The sequence below is a fragment of the Anopheles arabiensis genome, chromosome 3 (assembly GCF_016920715.1).
Source record: "Anopheles arabiensis isolate DONGOLA chromosome 3, AaraD3, whole genome shotgun sequence".
NCBI lineage: Eukaryota > Metazoa > Arthropoda > Insecta > Diptera > Culicidae > Anopheles > Anopheles arabiensis.
The window spans coordinates 37399455-37418915 of NC_053518.1; the positions used below are offsets into that span (position 1 = coordinate 37399455).

Consider the following 19461-nt stretch of genomic DNA (forward strand, 5'->3'; position numbering starts at 1 on the left):
CTGGTGAAAACCCGTTGAATCGAAAATTGCATTGCAAAAACCTCCTATTACATCCAGAATCGGCTCATCATGCTGCAACATGATTTTTCTTGCAAAACCAGTTCTTCAACAAAATATTGTTGTTCTATCTGGCAAGACGTCTTAATCAAAATCTTGCCATGCATAATGACAGGCAAATGATATGCAAAATGCAGTATGTGCGTTCGAAGTATCAAAATACTCCTATTACTTCTCTTATGCTCGCACTTTTGTTTTGTGTTAAAATAGAACTTAAGAGCATGTTCCTCTCATATCTTCAATTTTGATCCGCTGTAGTTTTTGACAGATAGAAGTAAACCAAAAATCAAGTTGTTTATATGAATGGTAGATGTGTTGCGAAGTGGTTTTTTTGCATGGTGAAGATTTGGGGTTAAGAATTAGAGGATAAAATATAAAGAGCTATTGTTAGCCTGAAAACTTGCAAAGAACTAATGAAAATACAGCATGTAAAAACACACACACACATACACACACACACACACACACACACACACACACACACACACACACACACACACACACACACACACACACACACACACACACACACACACACACACACACACACACACACACACACACACACACACACACACACACACACACACACACACACACACACACACACACACACACACACAAATAAGATATAGAAATGTTTTGATATTATAAAACTGGATGAACAAAATCCATGAACTCCTCCTGGCTTGAATGTAGTCAGAAATGAATCGAAATTGATGTTTTGGCAGTTTAAAAATCAAATATGTCAGTTTTCTGCTAACAAAACTTTCATTATCTATAAGGAAGTTTCTTATTTTTTTGACAAAGATTCTAATTTTGTAGGCGTATTTTAAAGTCATATCCGAGAGTTGCACTGGAAGTTTGTCGCCTACTGTGATGTCGACTGCCTGTCACGATTGATTTTCCCTACCAGAACCCTACTAAACCATAGTACCCTACTACCCTACTAAACCAACAAAAATATTTCAAATAACAATCGAGAACAATTCCCGACTCGAATCAGGAAAAATAATACAATAAGCCCCATTGTTTAAGCAAGATTCGAGAAAGTATCCCGCGGTTGAGATTCAAAAATCATGTAAATAAATGGATTGTAATGTAATCTAATGTAAATATATTTTTACGCATAATCAATATCAGAGCGTTTGAGAATAATTGGTTTAGTACGGGAATATGAAACTTTTTACTTTCAAACTGTTAAAATATTGCTCTAGAGCAGCGTTCGGCAAACTTTACCGAAACTTTTCCTTTTCTTTAACAACCGAAAGAGCCAAATTCAACAATAACGTTCGTAAAGTTTTACGTGAAGAGACAAATTATTAAAGCAAGAGCAGAAATGTGTGAAAGTTTTATGAAATATATTAACTGTTAAGAGCCGCCATCTCCATATCAAAGAGCCACATACCGCTCGCGACCAGCACCTTCCGATTGCTGCTTTAGATCCTTTTTCACTGAAAGCCAACCCCACAAGTGGTACAGCCAGACTTTGACCGACAACGGTTGTTGAGTCAAAAGAAAAAACAAATCTTTTATTTATGTTTTTGAGACCGCAATGAAATAATGAATATAAAGTCATAATAATGGTTGAAAATTATTTGAGAATTATCATGAGACAAAAAATAGCTATTTTTGCTGACGAAATTGCTCGCGTATGAGCAGAAATCCATGACAAAAAAATCACACTGTTGAAATACAATATAATAACCTTAAAAATATCAAAGCACCTCAATAATGTGCATCATTTTAGTTTAAGAATACATTATTTAAAAAAAAAAGTTTTAATCGCCCATAATTTTTAATCGCCAAACCCACAAGAGGTAAAGGCAGGCCTTGACCGACAACGGTTGTTGAGCCAAAGAAAAAAAAGAAGAAGAAGATCTTTAGTCAGTTTGTAGTGGATTATGTCACTCTAAGGATGGCTGAAAAGGGTCACAATCGCGGTTTTCTGAATTTAATAGTTCTTTCAACAAATTTTAATGATTGGATACAATATTTTTGTTTTTAGTCACTTGTCACTCATTGCGGCTGGTTGTGCTTTCTCACTCTGCTATTTCCAAGTTGATTTTTTACCGCGATTTTCTTGGTGTTTAAGTGCTTGAACTGTTTTAGTTCGGTTAATTCGCACTCGCGAGCTCACGTATCACAAATTTGTGCGGCACCTGTGAATTTGTACGGTTCAACAAATAAACATTGCGATCCGCCTGCGGTTGTTGTGACCACTCACTGTGCTATTTTGCGATGGCGTCCGTGATCTGTAAGAAATGTGAAGGTGCTATTAGCAACGATCCAATTCCGTGCTTCGGTCTGTGTGAACACTATTACCACGATAAGTGCATTGGACTTTCAACCCCGCTCCTGCGTGATTTTAAGAAGTCACAAAATTTATTTTGGGCTTGCGCGGATTGTGCTCAGCGTTTGCGGGCCGTTGACACTTTACGCTTCTCGCACGGCCTTTCTCGTGATGCTGCCTACCTGTTGGAATCGTTGCAGTCCGATTTCCGCGATACCTCACGTTCTGTGCAGGCGACATCAGCTGGCTTGCGACTTGAACTTTCCTCTTCACTGGATTGTTTTAGAAACGAGATAGCTTTGATGAAACAGGAATCAGCATCGTCAATTCGTTCCGTGAAAGATTTCATCGACTCACTTACTGCTTCTCACTCAATGGAACGCAACTACTCACAGGCTCCACTACTCACAACGCTTGATGAAGTTAAGCATGGCATCAAGGGGCTTGATCTCATGCACCGTGAGTTTCTCACTTCCTTCAACTCACTAATGAACAAGCTCAACTCTCATCTTGCCACGCATACCACTACATCGAGTGCTCACCATTCTGCGATTCCTGCTACGCACTCAACGACCACGAATCCAGTTGCGGCCTCTAAGCTCACCCATCAAGCTGTTGGTGAGAATCCTTCCAAACGTCGATTGATGGATCGCTCTCCCGACTCGTCGCCTACCAATACCGCTACACGCGCTATGCTGTCATCGGGTACAGGGTTGTCCTACAACAATATTACGACCGTTCCTGAACGCCCACGCCGTACTTGGGTCTTTATCTCCCGTATTGCTCCTGATACTCCGATTGAAGCGATCCGTGAAATGGCCTGTTCCAACATAGGGACAGACGACATCTTGGTATACAGCCTTGTACGACGTGACCGGGATCTTTCTACGCTCTCCTACGTATCTTTTAAAATTGGTGTACCGGATTCGCACCGGGCTATTGCTTTGGCTGCTTCAACCTGGCCTCGCGGGATCTCTTTTAAGGAGTTCATCGACCTTAATCCCCGCTCCGTCAATGTTTGGCGACCCACTACTGCAGCATCCCATGCACCTTCTGCGCCTGTTACCCGTGAATCGGATCATCATTCATCGCCACCTTCTATCAACCACACGACACAACTGCGAAACGCTGATTTCACTATTTCGCCCGATCATGGTCCTATGAGCTTGCCTTATACGCAGTACTTTCAGCAAGCGTAAACCGGCTGATCCGGCTGAAGATTTTCATGAACTACCGACTTTACCCGAATTGATGGAAGCTAACCCTGCATCTAATACACACAACCCTACTAGCAATGAGAATGTAATAGTGTGCGTTTTTCAGGCGAGGGGTATGTAGAAGCAGGGGGAGGCGGTTGGAAATACGCGGAATTACGCGTCGGCGAGAGCGTGTTTTGCTTTCTACACAGTTTTCGCACTCACACAATCACACATGTGTGAATGTGTGCGTTCACTTTCAGCCAGCGCGCTCAGTTTGGTTTTCTCGCAGCGACTTGCTGGTGTCGGTGTCTCGCTCGCACTAGTGCAGCGAGTGTTCCTCGTGCGTTCCCTTTCTTGCTACCACACAAAATCGTCAGTACAGTTCAAGCCTTCGCAGTGTGAGGCCGCGCGCGTTTTAGCCTAAGTCCCGGGCGCTCGATGTAATTTGAAGTGAAGTGTTGAAGTGTTGTTTATTTCAATTCACATTATTACAGCCTCGACCGTATTTTCTATTGATAAAGTGTTGTGCGCATTGAAATAAAGCAGCGTTAATCTTTCGTAATTCAACATGAATATGTAAATTATGCTGCTTTATTTCAATGCTTTTTTTACAGTATTCAACATACACAACATACAGGCAGTAAGGTGGGTGCTTGAAGTGACGATTTTTTTAATTATTTATAATAAAAAATATGTGTGGTTTTGTGGCAAGATTGTGGTTAGCGATGTGTGGAACTGTGCCTTAAGTTTCAATAAAGTGTTAAAATATCAAACGAGTTTGATGTGTTTAAGTTTTATTTCGATGCATGCGATTTTATTACGCTGCAAATCACAGTGAACGAAAGCGCACAGCGCACAACGCGCAACGAAAGAAACGAGGGGGAGGGGGTGTCCAGCGCTACGCGCAAAGTGCGGCAACAGCGCAGCGCAAACCGAAAAGAACGCGCGGGAGGGGATGTTCAGCGCAGCGCGCAAGTGCGGCAACAGCGCAGCGCAAACCGAAAGAAACGCGAGAGAGCAAGAACAGCTGATCCGCGCATCCAGCGCAGCGCGAGATGAAAAAATCGGGAGGGAGGGGGTATCAGCTGATCAGCTGTTTTGTATCGCGAGAGCGCCCCGTGTAATTTGAAGGCAAGCGAGAGCGCTGCGCGCGCTTACTCTCAATTCGGAAAAAATCGCTTCCGCTCGACTATGGCGGACAATACAACTTCGACCGAACCCCTTCCCCTGTTTCTACATGCCCCTCGCCTGTAAATTTCGCTCTCTTTCCCTACTAGCAATGAGAATGTAAAAGTATGCGTCTTTCAGGCGAGGGGCATGTAGAAGCAGGGGAGACGGTTGGAAATACGCGGAATTACGCGGCGGCGAGAGCGTGTTTTGCTTTCTACACAGTTTTCGCACTCACACAATCACACATGTGTGAATGTGTGCGTTCACTTCTCAGCCAGCGCGCTCAGTTTGGTTTTCTCGCAGCGGCTTGCTGGTGTCGGTGTCTCGCTCGCACTAGTGCAGCGAGTGTTCCTCGTGCGTTCCCTTTCTTGCTACCACACAAAATCGTCAGTACAGTTCAAGCCTTCGCAGTGTGAGGCCACGCGCGTTTTAGTCTAAGTCCCGGGCGCTCGATGTAATTTGAAGTGAAGTGTTGAAGTGTTATTTATTTCAATTCACATTATTACGGCCTCGGTCGTATTTTCAAATGTTGAAGTGTTGTGCGCATTGAAATAAAGCAGCGTTAATCTTTCATAATACAACATGAATATGTAAATTATGCTGCTTTATTTCAATGCTTTTTTACAGTATTCAACATGAACAACATACAGGCAGTAAGTTGGCTTGAAGTGACGATTTTTTAATTATTTATAATAAAAAATGTGTGTGGTTTTGTGGCAAGATTGTGGTTAGCGATGTGTGGAACTGTGCCTTAAGTTTCAATAAAGTGTTACAATATCAAACGAGCTTGATGTGTTTAAGTTTTATTTCGATGCATGCGATTTTATTACGCTGCAAATCAAAGTGAACGAAAGCGCACAGCGCACAACGCGCAACGAAAGAAACGAGAGGGAGGGGGTGTCCAGCGCTACGCGCAAAGTGCTGCAACAGCGCAGCGCAAACCGAAAAGAACGCGCGGGAGGGGGTGTTCAGCGCAGCGCGCAAGTGCGGCAACAGCGCAGCGCAAACCGAAAGAAACGGGAGAGAGCAAGAACAGCTGATCCGCGCATCCAGCGCAGCGCGAGAGGAAAGAAACGGGAGGGAGGGGGTATCAGCTGATCAGCTGTTTTGTATCGCGAGAGCGCCCCGTGTAATTTGAAGGCATGCGAGAGAGCGCTGCCCGCACTCACTCTCAATTCGGAAAAAAATCACTGCGGCTCGACTATGGCGGACAATACAACTTCGACCGAACCCCTTCCCCCTGTTTCTACATGCCCCTCGCCTGTAAATTTTGCTCTCTTTGTCTGTAGGGTTGTCTGTAGGGAATCCGTCTGACTCTCTTCCGCCGTTAATAACTTGCAGCGAGAGCACTCCCGGCGCATCTCGCTCTCTCATTCCTTCGATCGATCGACTAAACATCTACTATCAAAACGTAAGAGGATTGCGCACAAAACTAGACGAGTTACGCCTCTCTCTATCTGAGCTTGATATGGATGTGTTGGTGTTAACTGAAACATGGCTCGATGGCTCAATTCCGTCCTCTCTTATCTCGGAAGATGCGTATGTCATCTATCGCTGCGACCGAAATTCTCTCAACAGTAACCGTCGCCGTGGTGGTGGTGTACTCATTGCCTGCTCTTCCGTGCTGAACACGTCAACTTTATCACTGCCGTTCGACTCGCTGGAGTCTGTTTGGACAATTGTTAAGCTTCAAAACCTTGCAATCTATATCGGCGCCGTTTACATCCCACCCGATTTGCGTTCTTCCGAAGTAGTCCTTGACGTTTTACATGAGAGTGTTAGTTTCGTTGCTGGCAAACTTAAACCAAATGATCTTATGGTGTTACTTGGTGATTTTAATTCACCATCACTCTCCTGGCAACCGTCGGCATCGTGCGTTAATCAGTTCATTCCTACTGGTGTATCTCGTGAAAATGTTTCTCTGCTTGATGGAATGTCGGTAAACGGTTTGCTGCAATTATCCGGCATAAAAAATATACGCGGAAGACAATTAGATCTTCTATTTGCCAATGCTGCCTTCTTGGAGTGCTGCTCCCCCGTCATAGCTTCACCTGTTCCACTCGTCGCGCTAGACAATCATCATCCTGCTCTTGAGACAAGCGTGCTCCTTACGCACTCTCGCCCTGCATCCTCCCAACGAATACCTACGGCTCGTATGTTCAATTTTAGGAAAATGGACTACCAAAAGCTTCATCGTATATTAGCCGATACCGATTGGTCCTTTATTGATGCTGACTGTGACATAAATCAAGCTGTAGCAGCGTTTACTAATGTAATCACTTCCGCCTTCCCTTCCTGCTGTCCTCACCTTAAACCCGCTCCTAATCCTAAGTGGTCGAACAGAGCTTTACGTCTATTAAAATCGGACAAAAACCGCGCTCAACGCGCCTACCGTTTAAATAATACTTTACACAATCTTTGTGTATATAAATATGCGGCTAAGGCTTATCGTCTTCTTAATCGCCATCTGTATCGTCGCTACGTTAGGCGTCTTCAAATGCGCTTCACTATTGATTCTGGGTCATTCTTTCGTTTTGCGAACTCTCGGCGAGGCTCTGCTAGCCTTCCATCCACCCTGTCTCTTGATCTGTCCTCTGCTACGTCCAATCCTGATATATGTAACCTGTTTGCCAAACATTTCTCTAGTGTATTTGTCGATCCTAGTACTTTTAAGGTTCCTTTGGACGTAGGCTTGTCTTACACGCCCTCTGATGTGATATCATGTAATTCAGTCGTTGTAAGTGAAAGCCTAGTAAAATCCGCTTTATCCAAACTTAAAACTTCGTTTTCACCAGGCCCCGATGGCATCCCTGCCTGTGTTTTGAAAAAATGTGGCAATACCCTCACTCCTATTCTCACTCGTCTTTTTTCTCGCTCGCTTAGTGTAGGGATTTTTCCTAGTCAATGGAAACTAGCTTGGCTTGTTCCCATTTATAAGAAAGGTGACCGCACACTAGCATCAAACTACAGAGGCATCTCTATTATTTGTGCGTATTCTAAAATCCTCGAGTCAATTGTCCATTTATCTGTAATGCCTTGTGTAAAAAATTATATTTCTACGGAACAACACGGCTTTATGCCCAATCGCTCAGTGTCCACCAACCTAATGTGTTTTTTGTCTTCTCTATATCACTATCTGTCTAGTGGTAAGCAAGTAGACACTATCTATACCGATTTCAAAGCGGCATTTGACAGTATACCTCTATCATTACTTGTTGCTAAGCTTCGAAAACTAGGTTTCGGTGGCTCTATATTGCCGTGGTTCAACTCCTATCTTGAGAATCGTTCATATGCAGTTAAAATCTGTGGCTCTTTCTCTGAATGTTTTCTTAGTTCTTCGGGTGTCCCTCAAGGTAGTGTCCTTAGTCCCTTACTGTTCATTCTCTTCCTCAATGACTGTACTTCGATCCTTCCTCCTAACGGCTTCTTGCTATATGCGGATGACGTTAAAATTTTTCTTCCTGTATCTTCTACAGCTGATTGTCTAGTCCTTCAATCCTGGCTCTGTAAATTCTCTACATGGTGTGCTTCTAACGGTTTAGTCCTGTGTCCTGAAAAATGTTCTGTCTTGTCTTTCTTCCGATCTTCTACAAGTATAACTCATGCTTATAGTGTCTGTGATGCCCCTATTCCCCGTGCGTCCTTGTCTAAGGATCTTGGCGTCTTCTTTGACCCGAGTCTTTCTTTCAAGGAGCACACGGACTATGTCATCAACAAGGCCAACAAAAGTCTTGGTTATATTTGTCGCATGTCCACTGAAATTCGTGATCCTTTTTGTCTTAAGTCCCTTTATTGTTGTTGGGTCCGTTCCGTACTGGAATATGCCTGTGTCATCTGGTCTCCTGTTCAACTATCTCTGCTCCAAAGGATTGAGAGGATCCAGAGACGTTTTACAAGGATCGTATTTCGTAGGTCGCTGGGTCATCACTCTATTCCGCTTCCTTCGTATGACGATAGATGCACTCTATTAGGCCTTGCCAAGTTGGAGCACCGCCTCTCGGTCGCTCAGGCTTCTTTCGTCGCTGGCATATTGCTCAATACGATTGATACTCCTTCACTTCTGTCGCGCTTACATTTGTATGCACCTTGTCGCACCTTACGTTATCGTTTTCGTCTCCAGTTACCTATATGTCGTACACGTTTTGCTCGCAATGAGCCTTTTGTAAGAGCTATGTCGTCTTTTAATAGTACTTCTGATCTGTTCGATTTCAACATATCCTATCCTGTCTACCGATCCCGTCTTCGCTCCTTTTCCGTACCATAAACTCCTTCCAACTCCTTCGTGAATAATTGTATACTATAGTCAGTAAGCACTATTGCTGTAACCCAACGTGGCCGAGCAATTAATAAAATAAATAAAAAAAAAAAATATCAGTTAAAAGCAACATGATAAAAAATGATAACTTTTTTTTTATTTTCAAAATATATTAAAAGTGAGAAGATGATCACATTGCTCAGAATAGTATCTAATAATATGTGCAAGGGAATAAACCACTCACTGCAAGCAAAAAGAAAAGATTAAATAATTTTTGGTTGAAACCCTCAAAAAATATCCTAGGAAACCACAATTTTAAGTCATTTTGACAATCGCTACGATCGTTCCCGCATTCGATCGAGTTTGGGAATATGGCTGGATGCCTTCTAACGATCCTAATATGTTTGATCAACCCACACTCATAAAACATCACGTGGTTCTTTTTAATATATTAGTTTATTTTTTATATCGCTACAACCGAGCGCTTCATAGCTGGATTCAAAAGGAATAGAAGTTCCTGTTTCCAAACTCAATAGCAGTTTAAAAAACATCTTCTGAGCGTTTAAAATATTTTCCTTTATGTCTTCAAACCTCTATATCAACATTGCAAACATCTTCTAACCATTTGAAACATTTTACCAATTGGATCAAGTATTCCATTATATGATTTGAAACACTGTAAGTCATGTAATGATACTTACTTATCCGGCACTACAACCGCTTTGCGGTCTTGGCCTGTCTCAGGAGTGTTAGAAAAAAAAAACACTTTAATGTCACTAGTGTTCATCCAATATACTTTGCCTGTGTCCAGAAAAATATGTTGTTATTTCTTTCTCTCACTCTCTTTCTCCTTTTTCGTACTATACTCTTTCAAATTCGTCCCTCTCTCGAGTTATATCCATCTGCTAACTTGACGGTCGTTTACCTTGACGGTCGTCTAAATTTTAAACTGCAGCTTAATGAAGTTCTACTAAAAGCTAACCGAACCCTTTGGTTTATTTTACGCTTTACCTCTATGTTTAGAGACCAAAACTGCTTAATAAACCTTTACTGTGCTCTAGTAAAGCCTATTATTGAATATGCTAGCATTGTTTTCAAACCACCTACCATCGATGGCTGTTCGAGAATTGAAAGGCTACAACACCTCTTTACCAGGATTGCCTTGCGTGGTTGGTTTGGTGCAGCCTCATTACCTCCCTATGAAACGGGATTGCAGTTATTCGGTCTTCAGTCTTTAAATTTCTATCGCCAAGTAATTCAAGCATGTTTTATTGGTGGGCTTTTAGTTTATTTTACTGATGCTCCCAATTTACTCTCGTCTATTCTGCTGTATGCTACTTCTCGTTCTCTTCGTCCACGTTATCCTCTGTCCGTTGAGACACGTCATAAACGATATACTTTCAATGATCCTGTTCCATCCTATTTCATGTTATTTACTATCTCTTTGATTTTGACACCTCTCTTAGCTCTTTTTATAAACGTGTAATTTCTCTAATTCCTTTTCTAAGTTTTCTTTTAATCTCTTTTTTTCTAAATGTTTATGATAGACTCATTGCGCTCTGCTTGTGTTTTTTGTTTCTTTTTTACGGCGGATATTCTTATAGGCGGATATTCAATAAAGAAAAAAAAACAATTAAAAAAAGATATGGATATTAAATTTAAATAGCAAAACAAATCCAATTTTAAGTAAATTTTCACTTGATCTGTAGCCCGGGCTTAAATCGTTAATGTAAAGTGGATGTTAAACAATATTACAGAATTATACAACAAAAATTAGTAAATAAATAAACACGAATAAAAATCACTATATTCATTGCAGGAAATCAGCCATCGACTACAGTACGTAATGATTGAACCGACCAAAAAGCTCATACCAACGGATATAGATATTCAACTATGGAATGAAGACGCAGATAATCTAAGCATCATTATATCCGATAAAAAATTAAAGAAAAAAATTAAGTCCAATATCGATGTATATGGATACTGCAGTCAAACGCAAACAAACCCAACATCACCTACACCATCGTCTACACCCTCCACAACAGCAGCTACAGAATCGTCTTCTACTATTACCCTTTCCACTGTGTCGACTCCAACGACAGCCGGAACCTCACCAACAACACCTACAACACCATCGCCTACACCTTCGTCTACACCCTCCACGTCGGCATCTACAGAATCGTCCTCCACTGTTACACTCTCCACTGCATCGCCTACTACCCCTACAATGACTACACCCTCCACGTCAGCATCTACAGGATCGTCGTCTACTGTTACACTTCCGACCGTGTCAACTCCAACGACACCAGGAACCTCACCAACAACACCTACAACACCTTCGTCAACACCCTCAACATCAGCATCTACAGGATCATCTTCTACAATTACACTTCCAACCGTGTCGAATCCAACGACACCCAGAACCTCACCAACAACACCGACATTGCCTACACCATCGTCTACACCCTCAACATCAGTATCTACAGGATCGTCGTCTACTATTACACTTCCCACTGTGTCGACTTCAACGACAACCAGAACCTCACCAACAACACCGACAACACCAACGCCTACACCATCGTCTACACCCTCAACATCAGCATCTACAGGATCGTCATCTACTATTACACTTCCCACTGTGTCGACTCCAACGACACCAAGAACCTCGCCATCAACACCTACAACACCATCGTCTACACCATCGTCTACACCCTCAACATCCGTATCTACAGAATCGTCGTCTACAATTACACTTCCAACCGTGTCGACTTCAACGACGCCCAGAACCTCACCAACAACACCGACATTGCCTACACCATCGTCTACACCTTCAACATCAATATCGACAGGATCGTCTTCTACTATTACACTTCCCACTGTGTCGACTCCAACGACACCAAGAACCTCGCCAACAACACCTACAACACCATCGTCTACACCATCGTCTACACCCTCAACATCCGTATCTACAGAATCGTCGTCTACAATTACACTTCCAACCGTGTCAACTCCAACGACACCCAGAACCTCGCCAATAACACCGACATTGCCTACACCATCGTCTACACCCTCAACATCAGCATCTACAGGATCGTCTTCTACAATTACACTTCCCACTGTGTCGACTCCAACGACACCAAGAACCTCACCAACAACACCGACATTGCCTACACCTTCGTCTACACCCTCAACATCAGTATCTACAGGATCGTCTTCTACTATTACACTTCCCACTGTTTCAACTCCAACGACACCAAGAACCTCACCAACAACACCTACAACACCTTCGTCTACACCCTCAACATCAGTATCTACAGGATCGTCTTCTACAATTACACTTCCCACTGTGTCGACTTCAATGACAACCAGAACTTCACCAACAACACCGACATTGCCTACACCATCGTCTACACCCTCAACATCAGTATCTACAGGATCGTCTTCTACTATTACACTTCCCACTGTGTCGACTTCAACGACGCCCAGAACCTCACCAACAACACCGACATTGCCTACACCTTCGTCTACACCCTCCACGTCGGCATCTACAGAATCGTCCTCCACTGTTACACTCTCCACTGCATCGCCTACTACCCCTACAATGACTACACCCTCCACGTCAGCATCTACAGGATCGTCGTCTACTATTACACTTCCCACTGTGTCGACTTCAACGACAACCAGAACCTCACCAACAACACCGACAACACCATCGCCTACACCATCATCTACGCCCTCCACGTCGGCATCTACAGAATCGTCCTCCACTGTTACACTCTCCACTGTATCGCCTACTACTCCGATAACGACTACACCCTCCACGTCAGCATCTACAGGATCATCGTCTACTATTACACTTCCCACTGTGTCGACTTCAACGACAACCAGAACCTCACCAACAACACCGACAACATCATCGCCTACACCATCGTCTACACCCTCCACGTCGGCATCTACAGAATCGTCCTCCACTGTTACACTCTCCACTGCATCGCCTACTACCCCTACAATGACTACACCCTCAACATCAGCATCTACAGGATCGTCTTCTACTATTACACTTCCCACTGTGTCGACTTCAACGACAACCAGAACCTCACCATCAACACCGGCAACACCATCGCCTACACCATCGTCTACGCCCTCCACGTCGGCATCTACAGGATCGTCCTCCACTGTTACACTCTCCACTGCATCGCCTACTACCCCTACAATGACTACACCCTCCACGTCAGCATCTACAGGATCGTCGTCTACTGTTACACTTCCCACTTTGTCGACTTCAACGACACCAAGAACCTCACCAACAACACCGACATTGCCTACACCATCGTCTACACCCTCCACGTCGGCATCTACAGAATCGTCCTCCACTGTTACACTTTCCACTGCATCGCCTACTACCCCTACAATGACTACACCCTCCACGTCAGCATCTACAGGATCGTCTTCTACAATTACACTTCCCACTGTGTCGACTCCAACGACACCAAGAACCTCACCAACAACACCGGCAACACCATCGCCTACACCATCGTCTACGCCCTCCACGTCGGCATCTACAGAATCGTCCTCCACTGTTACACTCTCCACTGCATCGCCTACTACCCCTACAATGACTACACCCTCCACGTCAGCATCTACAGGATCGTCGTCTACTGTTACACTTCCGACTGTGTCGACTTCAACGACAACCAGAACCTCACCATCAACACCGGCAACACCATCGCCTACACCATCGTCTACACCCTCCACGTCGGCATCTACAGAATCGTCCTCCACTGTTACACTCTCCACTGCATCACCTACTACCCCTACAATGACTACACCCTCCACGTCTGCATCTACAGGTTCGTCGTCTACTGTTACACTTCCCACTTTGTCGACTTCAACGACAACCAGAACCTCACCAACAACACCGACATTGCCTACACCATCGTCTACGCCCTCCACGTCGGCATCTACAGGATCGTCCTCCACTGTTACACTCTCCACTGCATCACCTACTACCCCTACAATCACTACACCCTCCACGTCAGCATCTACAGGATCGTCGTCTACTGTTACACTTCCCACTTTGTCGACTTCAACGACAACCAGAACCTCACCATCAACACCGGCAACACCATCGCCTACACCATCGTCTACACCCTCCACGTCGGCATCTACAGAATCGTCCTCCACTGTTACACTCTCCACTGCATCGCCTACTACCCCTACAATGACTACACCCTCCACGTCTACAGGATCGTCGTCTACAATTACACTTCCCACTGTGTCGACTTCAACGACGCCCAGAACCTCACCAACAACACCGACAACACCATCGCCAACACCATCGTCTACGCCCTCCACGTCGGCATCTACAGAATCGTCCTCCACTGTTACACTCTCCACTGCATCGCCTACTACCCCTACAATGACTACACCCTCCACGTCAGCATCTACAGGATCGTCGTCTACTATTACACTTCCCACTGTGTCGACTTCAACGACGCCCAGAACCTCACCAACAACACCGACATTGCCTACACCATCGTCTACACCCTCCACGTCGGCATCTACAGGATCGTCCTCCACTGTTACACTCTCCACTGCATCGCCTACTACCCCTACAATGACTACACCCTCCACGTCAGCATCTACAGGATCGTCGTCTACAATTACACTTCCCACTGTGTCGACTTCAACGACAACCAGAACCTCACCATCAACACCGGCAACACCATCGCCTACACCATCGTCTACGCCCTCCACGTCGGCATCTACAGAATCGTCCTCTACTGTTACACTCTCCACTGCATCGCCTACTACCCGGACAATGACTACACCCTCCACGTCAGCATCTACAGGATCGTCGTCTACTATTACACTTCCCACTGTGTCGACTTCAATGACAACCAGAACCTCACCAACAACACAGACAACACCATCGCCTACACCATCGTCTACACCCTCCACGTCGGCATCTACAGGATCGTCCTCCACTGTTACACTCTCCACTGCATCGCCTACTACTCCGATAACGACTACACCCTCCACGTCAGCATCTACAGGATCATCGTCTACTATTACACTTCCCACTGTGAAGACTTCAACGACAACCAGAACCTCACCAACAACACCGACAACATCATCGCCTACACCATCGTCTACACCCTCCACGTCGGCATCTACAGGATCGTCCTCCACTGTTACACTCTCCACTGCATCGCCTACTACCCCTACAATGACTACACCCTCCACGTCAGCATCTACAGGATCGTCGTCTACTGTTACACTTCCAACTTTGTCGACTTCAACGACAACCAGAACCTCACAATCAACACCGACAATACCATCGTCTACCACAAGGTCTGCACCCTCTTCATCGTCTTCGCCAGGAACGTCATCGACAATAACGCTACCAACATTTACAACTCGAACTAGACCCTCAATGATTAATCAAGTTTCTGGATTTACCAAGGACGCACCAGTTGTTACGGTGACTGTATCGACTATAAATCCTGTTGTGTCAGATTCGCCCACAGTATTTGTGTCCAATACTAATATTAACAATGCCGCTCCGAACGTTGGATTGATTTCGCCACAAAACTTACCAAAGCCTCCAAGTTTGCTTCCCTTATTGTTCGTGAAACCTATATCGCAGGCATACAACAATCTAAGAATTTATCAAAACGGAATAAAAAAATTAAACAAAAACCGAAAACACATTGTTCATTGGTACCCACAATTCAAGTAACCATGATGTGTTTGATTGGGCCGATATGGCTTTTGATGTAATTGTAATTGATGTAAGCGATAGTTTGATTTATAAAATACAAATGAATTATGTTTTAAAAGTGAGTAAGTAATGAAAATTATGCAGCAAACAAATATGCTGCGTAAGATTTTATGTGCTATTGAGATTTGAAAAAGCAAACTTTAATGGATTTGTATGTGTTTGTTTGGCGAATGACGCACGTTTTTAAATTATGAAACATGTTTTTAAAAATAATTTACTACAATGTAAATTAATGAAATAAAACATTTAAAATGACCAGTAATAGCTATGTACTAAAAACAATAAAGTTTAATTATATAACTAAATAACCTAATTCTTCCTCTTTTCAAAATGTTTGTTCTCTTTTCTCTTTTACAATCAATATCCCGCATAGCCTGACACACTGGAACGGATTGGCTCTAATGTTCTTTCATGAGGGGCTCAAAACGTTCATCTACGTTATCTATCTATCTATCTATCCATCTATCTATCTATCTATATATATATATATATATATATATATATATATATATATATATAGCGTTCGAGGGGAATCAGTCGGTCATGTTTGTAAATTAAAGAAAAGTTAATTGATTGAGGTAACTAGTATAGACACATTCAGTGCTATTGCTAGCTTCTGTTAGCCAGGGACTGAACATTCATAGAATTATTGTTAACCAGGCCATGTCCCGACGAAGCTAGTGAGCAGGCCAACGAGAAATTTAGCTAATACGTACGTATATATATATATATATAAGTTATAACAGTGCATCTGGTATAACTGGTACAATATTGCACGACAATAGTGTACCACGTTAGGGCATAGTCTTTTCACTCGGTTGAACTCTGCGGCTGTCAGAGAGCACACGAGCAAATACGCTCTCTTCCTGCTTGACCGTGTTAGCGTTAACATCGTTTTTGCTTCACAACCACGTGTGTGAGAGTTCACCTATAACTTATATATATATATATATATATATATATATATATATATATATATATATATATATATATATATATATATATATATATATATATATATAAATCTCGTGTCACGGTGTTTGTTGCGAGCAACCTCCGAAACGGCTGGATCATTTTCAACGAAACTTCGCACACACCTTATGGTGGTATGAGAATAGGTTTTAAGATTTAAAAATCGTCCAGATGTTACACTAAAGTTAAATTAATAATGATTTTCTAACTCCCATACAAAGAGCAGGATTGTTGTTGTGTTGTATACGACATTTTGACACTTGGTGTGAGGTGCCTGGCGGATTACACTCGATGATCGGATCCTGAGGGGATACGGGCACGATACAACAATCCCAAGTAACAAAGCAATAATGGAATATTTTAGTTTTTTTTTTGAATGATTCAGTTTGTCGGGCCAGCTAGTATTTTATAGAATTCAATCGTACGTACATACAGTCAGTAAACAGCACAATTCGCCAAGGACACAATGCATATAAGACACTTGAACGTGAGATGTTTTACAATGCAATAAGCTCACAAAATACCACACTCACATGATGTTCAATATCCGCCAAGTGAGTAATTTCACATCGACCCAAGTAAAAGAATACACGGTGGATAACTAGATCAGTTTTCTACTTTTGGGAAAAATCCGAACGTTAATTCTTATTATTATTAACTAGATAGATTGTTGGTCCAGGAAAGCCCAAACATACGAATCGAGGACATTAAATGAAACGATCGTATTATTAATCATGAACATAATCTAATCCCAAATTACGCATGGCTACGTGATACTGAAATGAAGTACGTGTTTTTTGTATGAATGCTAGTTATATAGTACAGCCAGTCTCGTGGGACAATCGTCAACATGCACGACTTTTTTTGCCCGTCATGGGTTTAAGCCCCCAATCGACCGTACCTTCATACGTAAGACTGAATATACTGCTATAGGTAATCAATTAGGCACTGAAAGCAAAGCCCAATAGTGGCACAGGCAGGCCTTGACCGACAACGGTTGTTGTACCAAAGAAGAAGTTATATTGGCCCGGTCACAGGCCTATGCAACTGATCTTCGGAGACTTGCGCAATGTCAGTAGAGTTTACAGATATAACAGATTGTGTTCCGTTTGAGGAACAGCAAATTGTTTTGATAGTTAACACAAGCTTTTGAATATATTTTGAAGCATTTATTTCAAATCCTATGTCGCTTCCCCAAAACTGGCTTTCTATACTTATTAGTTTCACATAATTGATAATCAGTCCTTCATACTGGGTATGCTTTTAATGGGAATCAATCCCATCTAATTTTAAAGGAGTCCGCTAGCCAGTGTATCTGAGATTCCGCCAGAGGAGCTTGTATTTGTTTACTTCTTTCAGATATTTAGGTAAAATTAAAAAAAAACCACACGCAAGGCACGGTAATGCTTTTCGGAACGCATTATACGCGCACCATGGTGTAGTTTCACATTCATCACATAATGCCACCACTTATTGAACTGATGGATGCAATATGTTTAGTAAATATTTCAGATGTATCACAAAGGTCTGTTGAACACCCATTGTATACTGGCACTTATATGCTAACTCACATTATTCATATAATTCATTAGGTACCCGGTTTTCACCTATTTCTTTCGGTCACAAAAACATCATAGCATATCCATAAATTACATGACATTTGTAGAAGAGAAAATGTTAGGATTTGTTACATGAAAATGATGTGAGGTTCTAATCTCCCGACTGTAACAAAGCACGATGATGCAGCGACACAATGATAGAGATTTAATTGATTTAAACTCCATTAGAAAAAAAAAACCATTCGATTCAACCAACACATCTCGATGGCGTTCGAGGGGCATCTGTCGGTCACGTTTGTAAATTAAAGAAAAGTTAATTGATTGAGGTAACTAGTATAGACACATTCAGTGCTATTGCTAGCTTCTGTTAGCCAGGGACTGAACATTCATAGAACTATTGTTAACCAGGCCATGTCCCGACGAAGTTAGTGAGCAGGTCAACGAGAAATTTAGCTAATTATTGAAACTGGTTGCCACGGGAGAACATATCGCTAAGCACCGTGAGGTCTAATGATAAAAATTGAATGTAAAAAGTACAAAAACATAATTATAATCACAAATAGCTACAAAATGAAATAAACAAAACGGAGCAGACAATTAACTAGAGGCCTTTACCGCCAATTTTTATTCTGTGATGAATGGTAGAGAAACCTTCAAGTGAGCACATAAGTACCATTACGAAGCACCATTAAAAGAACCATTGAACTAGTTCCTCGGAAACATGAGTACACTGATGACATTGATGACATCTACAACACAGACAATTAGGCACCGCAAACAAATGACGAATTTGGTTAAACAAACGCTGTCTAATTTGAGCCACCCCACGCTACAAACCAGAATGCCCCCCACATAGTTCTTTTCGCTACTTCCGTTCGGATCAATCTGCAAATGGTTGGGAATTTCCCAACAGCTTTTTTCGATAGTCGGTGGTCTTTTTTTTTGCAGTCCATGTTTAACCAACGCGACAACGTTTCCCAAAAGCCACCCCGTTACGGTATGACTCTCGAACGAACAAACAACACAATAGGGCAGACGCTTTTTTTGTTTTGTTCGCGCATTAGCATTTGCTGGCCGCCACCACCACTCTCCTGACTCCTGACTCCGCGGGCCCACCGGCACGGACTCATCTGTACTGGGAGCGCACCACCAAGATGTCAGCGCCATCG

At 42.9% G+C, this 19461-nt stretch overlaps 1 protein-coding gene across 1 annotated transcript; it reads left to right on the forward strand.

Annotated features, from left to right (window-relative positions):
* Positions 1–5354: 5354 nt before the first annotated feature.
* LOC120899740 (flocculation protein FLO11-like) lies at positions 5355–15406 on the forward strand. Its single transcript, XM_040305914.1, has 4 exons — positions 5355–5372; positions 10967–11699; positions 11827–14762; positions 14882–15406. Exons 1-4 carry the CDS (start codon positions 5355–5357, stop codon positions 15404–15406), a joined length of 4212 nt encoding a protein of 1403 aa, XP_040161848.1.
* The last annotated feature ends 4055 nt before the right edge of the window (positions 15407–19461 follow it).

Bases quoted from the DNA above. Each gene is read 5' to 3' on its own strand.
- LOC120899740 (XM_040305914.1), top strand. The intron at 11,700-11,826 runs GTATCTACAGAA...CAATATCGACAG, and splicing joins CGTCTACACCCTCAACATCC to GATCGTCTTCTACTATTACA. The intron at 14,763-14,881 runs GTTACACTCTCC...AATGACAACCAG, and splicing joins CTACAGAATCGTCCTCTACT to AACCTCACCAACAACACAGA.